General features: G+C 38.3%; 1 protein-coding gene across 2 annotated transcripts in view; it reads right to left on the reverse strand.

Moving 5' to 3' along the window:
• THSD4 (thrombospondin type 1 domain containing 4) overlaps positions 1–12,128 on the reverse strand; it is a 288,225-nt gene that overhangs the window by 100,954 nt on the left and 175,143 nt on the right. The window contains exon 1 of one of the 2 annotated variants that reach the window (XM_032195198.1): positions 11,300–11,371. The exons of the other annotated variant lie outside the window; for it this stretch is intronic. Within the exon in view, the coding sequence (XP_032051089.1) occupies positions 11,300–11,371 (72 nt within the window). Of the gene's footprint in view, positions 1–11,299; positions 11,372–12,128 lie in introns of those variants that run through there. 2 annotated transcript variants of the gene reach the window in all.

Consider the following 12,128-nt stretch of genomic DNA (forward strand, 5'->3'; position numbering starts at 1 on the left):
CTTTGCCTTGGCCTGAGAGCCCCAGCTTTTACAAGCCCTTTGAAGCCAGACACAAAGACTTCATCAGTACGGACAGAAGACGTGAAAATTTACACTAACCACCAGTGATGGCACATACAGCAATTCAATTATATAACAACATTTAACATCTGGAAAAGGAGGCACAACAAGGCTGAAATAGCACTTTTCCCACGTGCAGTATTACTAATCAAATATTCATGCAGCTTACAACTGAACTCTCTGGGAGACTGGTTTCATGACTGAAACACGGAGCCTGATTCTCCAGCCAGTTGGTGGAAGGCTGCTGGCCAGGCAGAGCCGTGCACCATTAACTGATGCAAGGCACAAGCCCGGACTCTCCTTGGATTACACACAGCCAGTCACCAGTCTCCACCTTTTGACTGCATTTTACAATTAGACAAACATTTCAAAACTTGTTAGGTTAAAACAAGTAGTTATTATGGGTAGTGCTTTGAATAAAAAAGGGACTTCATTGCTCCTGAATTTTAGCACCGCCATTCTAAACCTTAAAATGGCTGCACAAAGCTTAGTTAGCTCTTTTTTTGGATGCTAGCAGTAATATGCATCGCACCAGATGTTTTTTCCTTCTTAATGTTGCAGGATACCTCATTTATTTCCAGATCCTCTCAACCAATGGATTTACAACTCAGCTGCTGTACATATACTTTTACAATGAGTATAAGAAGACTTGCATCTGATCAAGGCAGGCAGGATCTCTCCTAAAATCTGAGTCACTTAGAATGAAACTTCATGATGACAGCTTTAAATCAGTGAAAATTTGGCTTTCACCATCTTCAGCTGAGCCAAGCCTTCACCTCAACATTCACAGTGTTGATCCTTCCCTTTTGCTGCCCACCAAGGTCTCCCTAATAGGTTCCACAAGGCTAATTGGTTTTCATGTCCTTTCCTTTCTCTCCTACAGATTCATAGCCAAATCCTCTTAATGAAAACAATGTTTTAAGCAACAGTCATTGTCCACTTTTTACTTTTGGAATTTTTGCTGTGTTGTTTGTGACAAAGTAGAAATTTTCTTCAGAGGCGAAACAGAAATAATAGCATTTTATAGCAGCATTAGTCTGTTATCCAAGAAGTAACTTATCCTTTAAAGGGAAATGTGAAAGTTATACTAATTTTAACTTGCTTGCTAGATACTCCCAGCTTTCTCTTTAACAGAGAAAAAGCCAGTCCTGAAACTTGAGCAAAAGCAGTGCAATAGCGCTGTAAGCAATGAAATTCACTCTGCGAGTCCTGAAGTGCTTCTCCTTCACTAAAATACGGCTTCACCAGCTCTCTAGTGCTTATTTAGCAGCAGAAAACAGCTGCAGATGTTAACTTTTGATCTCATCTGCTCTCAATCAATTCCTAAAATGAACGGTTGCATGGACGGCTGGAGCTACACCAACTGCCATTCTTTCCATGAACTAATGGACTTCTCTGCATCACAATGCTGACTTCTGACAACATGGAAAAAAGTATTACATTTTTCCAAGTAACTCCTACTTTTTCAGTATCTTGTCTTGTAAATGTATTTCCAGATTCTTCTTTCCTAAAACTGCCTTTGGGAGAACTGTAATAGGATTAGATAGTTCTTTTTTCACAAGCAGAACGTGCTGCAGTTATACTGATAAAATTAAAATTAGCATATCATCTTCATGTATCAGCTACTAAAGCCAAAAACAAGCATATAAAACAACAACAAGAAAATGCAGCTTAACAAATGACATTTATTATCACCTTTAGACTAAATAAATAGTATGGTCTTTTTACAGTTTGTTAGGAGTGAGAACAAAGAAGAAAGCAGAACAGTATTTGATAAGATTTCTGGCTGATTCTCACCCAGATAAATACTCCTTTAAAGCCTCGCTGTATTGACACAGCTATGTGAAGTTAGTACACCTAAAAGTAAGACCACTAATCTTCCAGTTCTTTTCTTAATAAATTCTTATTATTTGAACACTACACATTGCTTTGCTTATTTATTAGACATTTTTATGTGGCTAGGAATGGATTTCTATCATCACGAATAAAAAATCGTGTTATTCCTTGCCACTCGGTATTTCTGGCTCTCATCTGATAACTAGAAGTGGTAGTCACTCAGGAAGAAACGACTGGACACAACCAGTCTCTGCCATCTTGGTCTTACCAGAGATAATCCCCAATAGTCATGCTCTGACAGCTGCATGCATTAGGTATCTTCTTATTTCCATCAGACCAGCCTGACTGTGTGGATCATTCCTAATTACTGGTTCCTCTGGTAATGCATCATTCTTCCAAGTGCCATTGTATCACCAATAACCCAGCATCTTGACGAATGTTGGACTCGATGATCTTGAGGTCTCTTCCAACCTAGAAATTCTGTGATTCTGTGATTCTGATTCTGTTACCATTGCTTAGTGTGGTCTCTATCAGGCAGCCTAAAGGACAACGCTGAACAGTTAAAATATTGAAATACTGAAGAATTCCCTGAATACCTGAAAATTTCAGAAGGATGAGGTGCAGCCACATGTTACCGTCACCTCCTCTGTGACGAGCAGGGTATGTATCCACTATCCTTAACCGCATGGGGCTACAATGCTCCTTATTACTTATCCACAACACCAAGAATATGCTTGCCTGAGATGCTCAGTATCAAAACATACAAGCAAATATTTAAGACTGTTTTCAGTTCAACAGACTGCCTTAAAACATGTATTTCTAGTATTTCAGAAAAAAAAAAATCCATTTAATGAGGAAGTAAGAAATGTCATTTATATAGTTATTCTGTGTCCTTGTGCTTTCTAGAGGATATTGGCTCATAGCTAACATCAAAACAGTTGGTGCCCCTGGCTAGAATACTTCACTATCACCTGCTCATTCGAGCACTAAATAAATCTCAGCTTTCAAGTACTTACAAGCAAGAGTCCAGCACGTGTTTCAAATGCTCTATTCATGTACAGATGTTAAAATACCCTTGATACACTGAATGCTTATGAAAGGTTTTTGTTGTCTCATCAGCAGTTAATTGCTACTCATTTTGAAATTATACTGAAATTATTACATTAAAACAGTACAAGCAATGCAAAAGATATCGTAACTGCTAACCTGTAAAACACCTCATGCCTCACAGCTTTAACTTTGACTGTATTTCCTCTTTTTTTTTTTTTTTTGGAGGGGTGGAAAGGAGGCAGGGTACAGGCATCATGGCATCACACAAGGAGTAAAAGAAAAATATACAATTTAAATTACAGAGAAAAATTAGATCCTTAGAGGGGGTAAATTCTTCTGTTAAATCTATTAACTGCTTGGGATTAAAATGCAGCATTTCCACATGTTTTTGCCATTGCTTCTATAATTTCAAATTTCAAAGAGCAAAGAACCAAATCTTGCTTTCTTTTTTCCTGCTATATTATCCTTTATTTGCAATGAATTACGAATTAGTCAATATCTTTTCAGAAAACAGTTATAAAAACCTTTTACACCTTCAGTGGAAGAAGTGGTTTCTAACTGACATATCTTAACAACAAAAGGATTTACCTTTAAGTTCAAAATGTTAAAGCTTTCCTTCCCCCACACCCCTACGCACCAGTATCTTGGGAAGAAATGACATGAAAAATGGAAGCAACCATTATGCTGTAGTCAAAAAGCAGTTATGGGTGGAAGTATTAATTTATTGACTCCAAATTCACCTCACTCCTCTGTGTCTGCCAAACAAGTGGGAGTGGAAATTTGTCAAAAAGTTCTGTCTCCTGATAAAACCTTCCTCACAACCCACACTCTGGGAAAATAATACTTGTAACCCATGAAGAAACAGACTGACAGCTTCAGGCAATCACATACACAGGCAAACCTTTAATTTAATAATCTCTCATGCTCCACTTTCATGTATCTCATTTAGAAGGGGTCTTTAAACAGAAGCAATGTAGCTGCTGTCAGTGATATAATTGCTGTGTTGGTGCCTTTGGGTCCTTAAACACACTAGTGGATGATGTTTGATCCCTGCTCTTGCCCTTTTGGCAGTGATGGATAGAAAGTGATATACAAGGAACAATCAAGCAAGCCATAGATCACGTAGGCATAGGGATATATGTCACAGATGCCAGGCCCTTTCTGTCCCATGTCTTTCAATCAAGCAGTGAAAATTTGCTTTAGGTTCCTGATCACTGCATAATTCCCTCCAACCCTTGACTCAGGCTCTGAGCACTGCTCTGTGCGCACTGCTAGCAATCTATCTGCAGCAGTATACCTGCAGGAAGGCTTGTAGCAAAATTACAGTCTTGACATTAACAGCAGGGCGTTTGTTTAGTTACTTAGCACAGCCTCTTCTGTGTGCCAGGTCTCATTTCCAGAAGAGTCATGATGGTAAGAAGCTGGGTAAACCTATTAATAAACTCGTCTCCTTAAAATGTGTACATCATCCACATGCAAAATGTAACAGTGCTGTACACAAACAAAGATAAACTCAGAGGCTGAAAAACAAACAAACAAACAAAAGTGTTTTAAGAAGTGATACTACTTAAAAGCAACCGCCAGGAGTTTACAAGACCTTCTACTCTTTTAATTAAAAATTTTATGAGTCTTGGAACACATTCCTGTGCACCTATTATACATCAGAGCATTTAAAAAAGAAATCAGAGCCTTACAACGTTACCAAGAAGAGATGGGAAAACCAAAGAAATCTTCTTTAGAAGAAAGAGCTATTTATACAATAACTGTTATGGCCTAAAAGCAATTACAAAGACTTATTTTACCTTGCTAGATTGTTTTTCCCCCCCCCCCCCCCCCACACACACACTTTTTTTTAATACCTTTCAGTATATCCTAACATAAATTACCTGCCCCTTAAATTCATTGCTCCATTTATACAGTCAGCATGTTTGGAACAAATTTTAAAATTCTAAGAAATTCAAAATACACTGGCTATGCCTGAAAAAATAAATAAATATTTCAGTGATAAAAATACTTTCATTACCATTCAATTTTAAGTGAATTATTACTTTAAAAAGTAAAAGGTGATGAGAAAAATCTAAAGTAAGTAAATGAACAGAACTGATACAGATAATAAGCTATGATAAAAGAAGTGTTTTGTAGACTCTGAGTTCCTAGGCAAAACATTTTTTCCAGGCATAATATTCAAGATAAATGCTTGAAAATATGTCTGTCTAATAAGAATTCCAGCAAGTTTCTAGAACAGCTTTCCAGAAAGTAGTCTACAAACCTTGTGTAAGAAACAAATTAGCCCATCCGTCACACGTAACCATTTATTTGCTAATGACTTACTTAATTTAGCTCAACTGTGGTAGGACCGAGCATGATGCAAGAACTAAAGTGGGAATTACTCTAGCCCTCTGTCTTTTAGATGAATCAGGAAAGTCCGTATATCTGGGACCAGAGCTCAAAGACTTTTAAAAGGCTGTGGATCTAGGCCTATGAGCTGCGAGTTGCTAAGGAGGTATCCTTACAGACCTCTACCAGTACCTACAGATGCTCCTATCTCAGCCCGTCTTTCCCACAGGAGTAGGTGAAGATGTGCAATATAGGAAGAACTAAAAGTCCTACAGGAATCTTGGGAAGACAACTGAAAGAGCATTTTTTCTCCATAATCACCAAGTGTGAAAGAGTACACTTAGTGACACTGTTGCCACAATGTAATTAACTTTCAAGTATGCCAGAGGTCAATTAAACTTGTTCTGTAGCACTTACAGCTACAGCAATACTCAGAGCATATTCCTATAATTTGGCTATGTCTGTGGATATTTACTTGACAGGATTATTTTTCACCTACAAAACATCTCGCTTTCAGATGTTAAACTGGTGATGTCAGCAATTACTGCCATATGTAAATTACCATCTGTTTTTTCTAACTCAGCATAGTGTAATTTTAAAGTAAATCCAAGTAACAAACAACTATCCAAGGAGTTCGATCCCCCCTTCGTTACCAACCCACAAAAGCTCTCTAACATTCCCATGCTTCATAACAGAGGGGCTATGGGTGATTTTTATGGGAAAATGTTGTCAAAGTGACATATCAATTTCTCAGGAGAATCAATGGAAGCCCTATTAATCCTGGCTTGCAGTTGGGAATACTCAGGTACCAAGATGAGAAATGTTTTTTGTCAGCATGTGAGTGGGAGAAATTATGTTTGCTTTCTTACGTGCTGGCCCAATGAAAGTCAGAGATGGAAAAGCCTGTTTTATTGGGTCCTCTAATGTGTTCCCTGCCTGTAACTGATGATGTTGGATCAGCAACTGCAGCCTGGCGACAGAGCAGACCTAGGTTAACTAGTTCGTTTCCAGGCCACGGAGAGCTTCTTTTGGACACTGCTGAGATACACCACCACAGAGGATCTGGAAAGGTTGATTTTTCAAGCCTATGTGAAAATTGTTCTTATTGACAACTGCTGTGACCTTTAAAACCACAAATGCACTAAAAATTCATCAGCTTGCTCTTGTTTGACTTACTGATTAGTGGTCTCCCGATGCCCCTTCAGGAGTACACACCCTTTGCCACACACGCACGAGGTTGTACCGTATGCAGCAGAAGGTTCCACCAAGTAAGGTAAGAAACTTTACTCCAACAAGTGAGAAGAAAGCAAGTTCTTCATTGGCAAGAACAAAATATTCAGGAAGCAGTGTCAAAAGGGCCGTGACCTCAAGTTGCCTTTTTTTTTCCTCCCCCTTCTTGCTTAACAGTGTATTTCTGACACCAGCAAGGAAAAGCTCCCTCTGTACTCCGCTACATGGAAAGTAAGTAACAAAACGGGGATGTGTTTTTCTCCCTGGCCACCTCGGGAACAGGTCAGTCACTCACGGAAGAGTTCTAGATGCAGCTACACATAGGTACCCAGAAGGTGTTTTCTTCAATGCTCTATGAAGGTGTTTTGTTTTGTGTATTTTTTTTTTATTTTTTTTTGTGTGTGTGTGTGTTTGTTTGTTTTTTTTTTCCTCCAGAGCCCAGTACAGCACAGAATTGTATAGATGCATATATATACACATGCACACACACAGAGTTTTAAAAGAAAAATCATAACTTCAAGTTTACAACGAGGATCACCAGTCTTTAACAAAGTAGGAAATATAATAATTAGGAATGGGAGAACTGGTTCAGGCTTAATAAGAATTCTCTTTAGTCTCTTCTGAAACCAAAACAATCTACCTATTATTAGGAAAGAATAAAAATCAATTCACCTTTAAATATAATTTAAAAAATACTAATAATTTTCATGCAAGTCATTAGTACATCTTCTTTTGGCCAGAAAGGGCACAGACTGGTTGCAGTCTGGATTGTAGCTTGTGCATACAGTTCAGATTAATGCCTGAATTGAATCTTCTGAAGTTTGTCATTCATCTCTTTAACCAACTTTTCAGTTAAAAATCCTTTGGATTACTTAAGTGTCCTGACATTTCTTGCAATGGGTTGAATTTCTGCAGTGTGATACCTAAACCTGTTCAGAACTGAAGGCTCCTTTAAAATGTTGACAAATTCACGCTGGTTTTCTGATTTTGAACAAACTGCATAATGCAGAGAGGACAGTCACATCAAAGCCGAAATGGGTATGAGCTCATGAGAACAGTCATTCGCATTTCTGTGTATTTATTCCTAGTCTTGCAACTTGGGACATTGTGTAAAACAACACTACTTCAGGTATCAACCCATAGGACGCTAATCAGAACCAGCAGATTTTGAAGAATACAAAGATTCAGACTCAACTTACTCAGACTCCCTTATGCATTTTACCAGGTAGAACTTGATCTTTTCACTCTATGCAAAAATTCCAAAGGGAAGGATTTCATATCTGTGATAAGTAAAATGCTGCACTATTAAACTCACTGAAAGCTCTTGATGTGTCATATATTTTTATGATCAGATTATGATTATTTGCCAGATTAAAAAACAGATCAACACTTACTTCACATGTGAGGCTGCTTCCTTTTCATTATTTTTATAATCCACAAGCTTGGTCAGATAAACTGATTTTTTTTTTTAAAGGCTGCTGGCAAAGAATACAAACAAAACTCAGTAATGTACAATTTGGCCTTGTTTTTGGGTAAGAGGACCTTGAAGAGGCCAGGCAGGTGACTTCGGTAGATTTGCATAGCTTCACCAACACCTATTGAAATAATAGTACTAATTCAAGGCTAACATGCACAAGCTTATAAAAGCAACAACCCTACTACAGTGGGAAGAGAACTGAGCTGTAATAACTGAAACCTAAAGTTAAATTCTCTTCTCAAAATGCAGGTATTTTCAAGTATAAGTATTCAAGTATACTTAGAAAAGAAGATTTAAAAGGCTATCTCTGAGGAAATGAGTGAAGAATGATGATTTAAACCAAGTGTGATGTAACTGCTCATTCACGTGTGAGCTAAGAAACAGAATATGCTAGGAATACACAGATTGGCTATTCCTCAGCAAGACTCTCCAGTTGCTCCAAGATTTGTAAGATCCATTGAATCTAGCTAAACCAATGACCTTCATGCTCCAGATGACTCAAAACTACCAGATAAGAAGTGGGGAGGAGGAAACCTTCATTAAGTACTGTTTTGCAATTAAAAGTTAGGCCTTACACATTCTGCATAGTATCACATTTGCCCTGCTTTATCTTTACTTTGAAATGCCTTATCACCCAGGTTATGCGTTCGATGCCAGCTAAGCCTTAGCTCTTTCTCAGACCCAAGAGATAGATGTACAGTCTGTTGATGAAGACAACATCTTCTGGGATGTTCAGGAGCATCTTCTGGGAGATGAAAGAGACTGGACTCTGACCATTTAGCAAGGTTGACCACAGAAGGAGATAGCAGCTGGAGCTTCCCGCTATGGCTGAAGCAAGTCATGCTTATTTCCTAAAAAGCATATAAAAAATTTTTGCTCTCAGCCAGTGCAAACACAGGCTAAGTTGTAAAGCTATACAACCGTATTTCCCTCCTAAACGGAAAAGTGATGCAATGCAGTTCCACTGACTTCACACTAAGCCATTCCTTAACTCAAAACCAAAAGAAAATCAAACAGAATTATACAAACATTAGATCAAGTTTTGAGAATCATTAGGGTAAAAACTTAATATCTTCATTTTTGTAGTTTTCTGTTTCCAGAGTGGTTAATGTTCTGCAGCATTATAGCAAGGAGAGAATGGGCTGGCAAGAAAAGCAGCTTCTCAATGACTGTATAATCTATCACAAGCTGACGCTTTTATGAGAACTTTAAAAACATAAACCTATGAATCCAATAAAATATTCAAAGAAGTAAATAGAACACTTCAAAGGATCACAAAACTACAATACATATTCCTTTTAAAAATGGCTTCTTGCTTACTTTCCCTCTCCTCAGATCATTGCCTCTCCAGCACGGGAAAAATCCTAATTGAGTAATTTCCTACAGAAATAATATTTATGTAGCCAAGATTCTGCAGCTGACGCAGGGAAAAGCACAAGATTATCAGGTGGTCTCTTACAATATAGGACAAAGAATTACTGTATTAAAAGCAGACAGAATAGTTTTTATTGCGCAATTTTCAAAATTAGCCATATGAACATAATAAAAGAAAATTTCTCACTGCCTTTAGTAAATCCTACAATCTAAGATACAGTAGTATGTCATTTCTCTATTCTGTCTGCTGTATGAGCTGAAATTCTAACAAGAACAGTACAGTTTAAACTACTTGGCATATGGATCACAGCGCTAAAACATTCCACATTGCACTTTTACTGCAGAAATTCATTTCCAGGTAAGAACACAGCATTGCTTTTACTTTACTTTCTAACGAGGATAATTGGCAGGCAACACTGCTGCTGCTGCTGTAGATTTTTTCTTTATATGGATCTCTGAAGACCACATGTGCATGCAGTAGTGACAAATATTTTCCATATGAGCCACCACAAAATTTAAGGTCCCTCAGCCTACACAAGGTGAGCCCTTCTGTCATCTTCTGTGCTCAGGATCAACCAGGAAGTTAAAAACTTCAGTGACAACTAGAGGGCAATGATCAGCTTCCAGTCATTCTGATCATCAACAACTTTAAAGACCCTGAGCCTCTGTTGAAAACATTTCCCTGCTCTCCTTTAAGTAGATCACAGTCAGCACAAGATTTCTTTAAGAGACATTTTTCTTGAATCACAACCATTACAACTCTGCATTTTAGAACACCCTGAAAGCAAAATACAGCTTACGTCCAGGCATATGAGCTACAGAGAATGTCAACCACGCGGTGCCAGACAAGATGTTTTTTCCAGTTCACTTCCACTTTCTTCTACCAGGGAAAGTAATTGTTCTGGTCTTTATTAAGCTACCATAAACAGGTAGCCTAACAAAAGACAGGGCTAACAAAAGACAAAGCTCTAAAGCAAAATCACTGTTTTCAGATTTACTTTGCAGTTTGCTCCTTTGTAATGCTGTTGATATACTTAAGGAAGATATATTATGGAATAGAATTATCCAGTTATTCCTTCAAAATGCATAAATACACATAATATTTCAGTTGGAAGTGTGAGGGAGAATGAATATCAAAGGTACTAGAAGTGTTTTCTGCCACTAACTTCATTAGATGGAATATTTCATATCTGATAGTAGTATGCTTGATGAATTATTTCCTAAATGACAAATGACTAGATGAATTTTTCTGCTTTGGTATGAAATAAGAACCTGTTGAAAAAAAGCCTGCTCTGATCAGAACAAAAATCTGGAAAACTGTTCTTTTAAATCAAGTAGCAACTTTTAAAGGTGTAGCAAGAGCTGTTCTATTCCATTACTTAAGATTTCTCATACAAATAATGCACAAAGTCTGTCTTTAAGGATATGGCAAACATAAAGAAAAAAAAGTGTTCCTCATGCCCTGCTAAAACAACAATACAATATACATACTGAGTATTGCACAAAAGAGTGTTACTAAAATAATGCAACGTGCACATTTTACATACTCACATCCCCAAGGTAAAAACTTTTTTAATCATGCTTTTTTTTTTTTTTGTAGAAAATGTGAATTTAACACTACCATCTACTGCTGCAAAGAGTATCCTATTTCTCTGTTAGTAAAGAAAAATTCACACATTACAGTCATCTCACAGAAAACGTTATATATCAAATTAAAAGAATCTAGCTTTCAAATTAGTACCCCCTTAGTACCTACAGGCTTAAAAACCAACCAAACAAACACAAGACACCACAAACAAACAAACAGTTCTTTTACACATCAAGGAAACAATGCAACTCTGAAGTCTCTACCAACATAAAAATAATTCACAACCTATTTGAATAGATAGGAAGAAAAGTCTGTCGAGACGGTAATTTTTGACATACTTTGCTTACCTCTCCCCCAGGTCTTGCTAACACTGCTGTTTGAAAGTAGAGCAACGTTAGTATCAGGTAGCTGACAAACATTATTACCCAAAGTTAGAGCTACCCTGGAGGAGAAAACCCTCTGCCAAGTACTAACAGCTAGCAGATGCACTTGTGTCTCAGTAACACAGCCTTCAGTTCTTCTAGGTACGACTCCTTCTCCCTCTCCCCCTTTCTCTCGCACTCACTGTACGACCAGGAGCTCTGCGCTCAGCCACTGCTCTGAAGACAACTGGTAAGTTGATCTCTTCATGTAATGACTTCTCCCTGCTGGGGGAGGGGGCTGAGCCCGCAAGGAGCTGGGGGGCTGCAGGCAGTATAAAGCAAAGAAGGGGAGGGACAGAAATGGTCACTGCCAAGTTATGCATCTGCTCTGATTCATGGAACAAGCTAAAAGGTAACCTTTAATGCACGAGGAGGTTTGGCAGTGCGTTATTGACTTAGGCAGGCATGATTGGAGAAACAGGCTAAAGCAGCTTGCAAAAGATGCCTGTTGATGGTTAGACAGCATCTGCTACTTAAAGGTACAGCACCTCCTTTTGCCAAAGAAGTCTGTAATAAATCATAAATTAAAACCTCGTCAGGAAGTAGCCTCTGGCTTTATGGTCAGCCCTAGAGCAACGCAATCCCACACCCTGAACGGCCCAGTCCTGCCGGGCACGCAGTCGAATCCTCCGGCTCCCACTGCTGGCCCGCAGGGACCCAAAGCGTCCACTCACTCTCAAAACTGACGACTGCTTCCTGAAATGGGCCCCCATCCTTTAGGATAATTTTGGAGCAGGATATTGATGCAATCTTT

Source organism: Aythya fuligula, chromosome 11, assembly GCF_009819795.1.
Source record: "Aythya fuligula isolate bAytFul2 chromosome 11, bAytFul2.pri, whole genome shotgun sequence".
In the NCBI taxonomy this organism is placed as follows: Eukaryota; Metazoa; Chordata; class Aves; order Anseriformes; family Anatidae; genus Aythya; species Aythya fuligula.